Source organism: Mytilus californianus, unplaced genomic scaffold, assembly GCF_021869535.1.
Source record: "Mytilus californianus isolate M0D057914Y unplaced genomic scaffold, xbMytCali1.0.p SCAF_23, whole genome shotgun sequence".
Taxonomy (NCBI): domain Eukaryota; kingdom Metazoa; phylum Mollusca; class Bivalvia; order Mytilida; family Mytilidae; genus Mytilus; species Mytilus californianus.
In genome coordinates, this window is record NW_026262672.1 from 132002 (window position 1) to 136417 (window position 4416).

Sequence of the window (4416 nt, forward strand, 5' to 3'; positions counted from 1 at the left end):
CTATGCATTATAATTTTCAACATAATGGACAATAAAAGAAATACAATTATAATAACAATCGTCGTTTCGGATGATTAACTCATAGAATAAGTTCCCTGACGATTTCTGATGTTTCACCTATTTGTAGATTCTGTCAAGTTGATCATTTTTGTTATATAAAGATTCTACCCGTATGTTATCTTTTCAAAATAATGAGGAAAAAAATATTAATTGTTTACATTTGTTTATGTTTGGCAACTATTCTTACAAGGAGTCGTCTGACAATTTTGATAAGTTGATTTTGTCAATCAAACCATTTTGTTCCGAGAGTTTTTGAAATTTAACTGTTTTAATGAATCATGGTTATTGGTGTTTACGTTTAATTTTTTTTCAGATGCAACCATAAATATGTCATCACTAGACAAGAACAGATGTGCAAAGTGCAGCATGGTGGTCTTGGAAGTATTTCCAATGATAATGCAAGAGTTAATGGCACAAACCGGAACTCCAGCAAAAACCCTCTACAACGATATTATGAGGAATGATCCTTTCAGAAGAAAACTAAACACAATTGAGCTTGATACGGTAGATACATTACAAACCGATGGATACACCAAGATTGATGTAAGTCTATCTTACAAAATTATTGTCAATTTTTTCCAGTTTTCTATACCGCCACCGTCTAGACAATGGGGGGCGAATCCGATTCACACAGAGATAGGAATAGGTGAAGACATTGAACGCATAAGGCGGGAACGAAATAGCTTTGTTCATAGAGTGAATGCTTGCATATCGGAACCTCTGTTTGACAATTTTTTCGTTACCTTTATCGAAGTCGGAAAAAGAATAGATGCTTACCTGAATAAACCCCCAAACAATGGATATGCACATGATGTCGAGCAATGCAAGACTTGTGTACTTGATCCTGAAGTTGAGAAGAAACTACTCGATGCTAGAGCAGATATTGAACAATTGGAAGGTATGTTTGTTTTATTTAGCGCCTTGATTTGTGTGCTCCCAAAAGTGTGTTGACCTTATCAACCTATTTGTTTCAGAACATGACAATCTAAGTTATGCAAAAGCACTTAAAATAGTGTATTGATATAAAACATTGCCAACCTTCAAAGCTTCGTCACTTTTATGATGCCAAGAACGGAAAGAATTAAAATACTGATTTTTATGACGACAAATATTATAATCTAACTTATGTGGCAATTTAAGGTTTGGTAGGTCACTAAGATCTCTTAGATTTTGGTTTCTAAATCTTTTTATTATGTGAATAAAAGCTGTCTAGTACAGAAGTCAATTCGAATAATATCTAAGTGAATACATAACGTTAGTCATACGAAAACGGTTGTATTGATTTAATGAACATTTTGATTTGTTTTTTTAATCATAATTCTCTTTTGTAGAAATGTACAGGTTTGTTATTGGAAATCCAGGAAAAGAAATTCATATTTTTGTAGGAAAATCGACAGAAGCAGCAATTGAAAAAATTAGAGCAGAAGAAGGTGAAATTAAACAGGGTGTTTATTGCTCTTAATCCAAATATATATTTAGTTTACCTCATTCTTCATACACAGCAAAAGTTAGTTTTTACATTTGTGTATTAACGTGTAATCATTCAATTATTGAGTTCGAAAACAAGAACTTTATTATCATTTCTTCTCGGAACATTATTTTATTTTATTCAAAAAATCATTAATCACGAAATATTTCATACTCTTCATCTTTCCTTTGAGTTTTACAAAGTGTGATAGGAATTAGTTACTTGCTTCAGGCATGCTGTTAAATTGCTGTATTTGCTTAAACATTATAGTGTTATGTGTCAATAGCATGATGCAGGATTATATCGACAAATACTAGTTCTAATTACATTATAATATTTCTTTTCAAATCCATTCATATCTTTTGTACGTGATGCTGCTGTAGGAAATTTTGCCGTGTTTATATCAAACTAAATCAAAATAAGAAAGATAAGGGGTCTAAATTGAAATTGATAGAATAAAATAATTTGACAAAATGTAATTCATATCATGCTTTTGGCAAAAATAGAGTAAAAAGTATAATTCTCAGGATTTTTATCAAGCTATGGATTGTGCAAAAAAGTAAGATTTTGTATAGGTTATACATGAAAAACCGAACTATGGATCTTAAAAAGAAAACTATATGATACAACTTAAAGATAACATGAAAAGATGGCTCTTATAACTTCTGAAAAAAAGAACTAAAATTGAGGTCACAAGACTTGTTTACTTGCTTCAAAGCAAAATATGTGTAATTTTGAACACATTCTTTAATAAATTTTACTTCATGAGTTATTTCCCCTTATAAGGCAAAGTTTGAAAAAAAAAATCAGTCGTCAGTATAAGATAAAACACATTGTTTTCTTCATTTATATGAAAAGAATTGCAAATGAAAACATTCATCTCTAAAAATGTGCACATTGTATTAAAGATCTAAAGGAGAGCTACACAAAATTGAGAATAATCATTCATGAAGTAGACGATAGTGAAGAAGTAGTCAAACTTATAAATTCGCTAAAAGAAGACCTCAGCAGTGAGAACATCAATTTCAAAGGAGCTGAGAAAGGCAGTATCATACTGTTCATTGATGTTAAAAACAGAGTAGTTCTAGATGACGGCCTGTTCCAGAGTGAAGTCAGCACCTTCATCCAAAAACTTTTCAAATTTAGTAAATTGACAAGCTATTTCCGTACACAAACATATGCAGTAATTGCCAGTGCAGCAGGTAAGTAAGCGTTATTAAGGTGTGCTATTACTTAGAGACAATTAACTTGTTTACAATAGATAAATTTGTTTTGCGAATACATTCTTCTTAAGTCATGGTGATTTGCAAGATAGTCATATGACGTTTAGTTCAATTGTTTTGCTATGCATATGTCAATTTTAAATTAATACCCGTATTTTTATTTTTACCTTGAGATATCGATGTAATATAAAAATACTGTCTCACATCGATTGTTCTTTCGATACCCCCCCCCCCCCCCCCCCCCCCCCTTGTTCTTACTATAAATATTCAATTAAGATGTTTTGAGCAGGCAACTATTTTCATTGTTTTTACCCGTGTGATTTCTATTTTAGCTTAATCATGTTAATAGGAATTTTATTCTGAAAGATAGAACTAAGGTTTTTACATTTTTAGATGGATTTCAATATACTTTCTGTCCTGTCGATTTTTATTGAACTGGTTTCTACAAATAACTATAACATTTATGCTATAATGAATAATGTTTTTCAATGTCACAGAAGAGTTTGAAGAACCAACAATTAACCTGCCGGACAACGCCACAGGAGCATGCTTAATGGGTGACAAAGGACACGTGGTTGTTAATTTTGAAGTAAAAAATAAGATATTCCACTCTCCTGACAGCTTAAACAGAACCTTAAAAGGGTTTTTTAATACCCTCCTTATGAAAGGGAATGGAAAGGACTTACTGGGGAAAACAGATGTATATGCAGTACTCGTCAAATCCAGTAAGAGAAATGTTAATGAACATTAAATTATAGTTTAAATCGTCAAAACAACCATTCCCTTCAAGCCAATAAAAGAAGTGGTTTAGGCAGAAATATGAATATCTGGGTTTTTTTGGGGTTTTGTTTTTTTTTTCCATTTTTATCACCCCGGAGACGTGTTTATTATTCCGTATTAGTTTTACTCCTTGTTGAACCCTGTATGGTGATCAGTAGTTGTTCATATCCTTTTGCTGAAAGTTATTTCCTTGGCTTTCATACCACATCTCCATATTTTTAAACTAAAGTGATGGACAAACCTGGAGTTCGCATCCGGAGTTAATTACGATAGTTTACTGACGGGGGAACCCTTTCTGTGTCACTAATGACATCTGATGAAGTAAACACGAACAACAATTATACGATTCTAACATTAATGAGTCATCTTTTTATTTTTTTTTCTCAGACTAAAGATTGATATATCAGTAAGCCTAATGCATTATTTATACTCTTGAGGGGCCTCGGTGGCCGCGTGGTCTAAGTAGTCGAACTACTGTATCACAAGGAAGTCAATACTGAGGTTGCGAGTGAGAATCCCGCACGGGGCAGGTGCACTCGACTTCAATCTTAATTGACTAGGATTGTTAGTTTTCCTACCGAAGGTCGGTGGTTCTCTCCGGGCACTCCGGCTTCCTCCACCAATAAAAACTGACCGCCACGAAATAGCACAATAGTGTTGAAAGTGGCGTTAAACACCAATCAATCAATCAATCAATATACTCTTGAGTGACATTAGAATAAATCAGTTTCACATCAATTCATAAGACTTTTAAAAAAAAATAAAACAAACATACGCCGATTTACCAATAGATGCGTATAAAACATGTACAGACGTTTAAATGAATCAAACCTTTTGTCTAAATTTGTGACTGTCCAAATGTGACAACAGAATTGAGCACAACTG

General features: G+C 32.8%; 1 protein-coding gene across 1 annotated transcript; it reads left to right on the plus strand.

Moving 5' to 3' along the window:
- The first annotated feature begins 379 nt into the window (after window positions 1-379).
- Window positions 380-3502, plus strand: LOC127732294 (uncharacterized). The gene is made up of 4 exons (XM_052241364.1): window positions 380-958; window positions 1392-1490; window positions 2437-2730; window positions 3249-3502. Exons 1-4 carry the CDS (start codon window positions 388-390, stop codon window positions 3500-3502), a joined length of 1218 nt encoding a protein of 405 aa, XP_052097324.1. The 5' UTR covers window positions 380-387.
- Window positions 3503-4416: the final 914 nt, after the last annotated feature.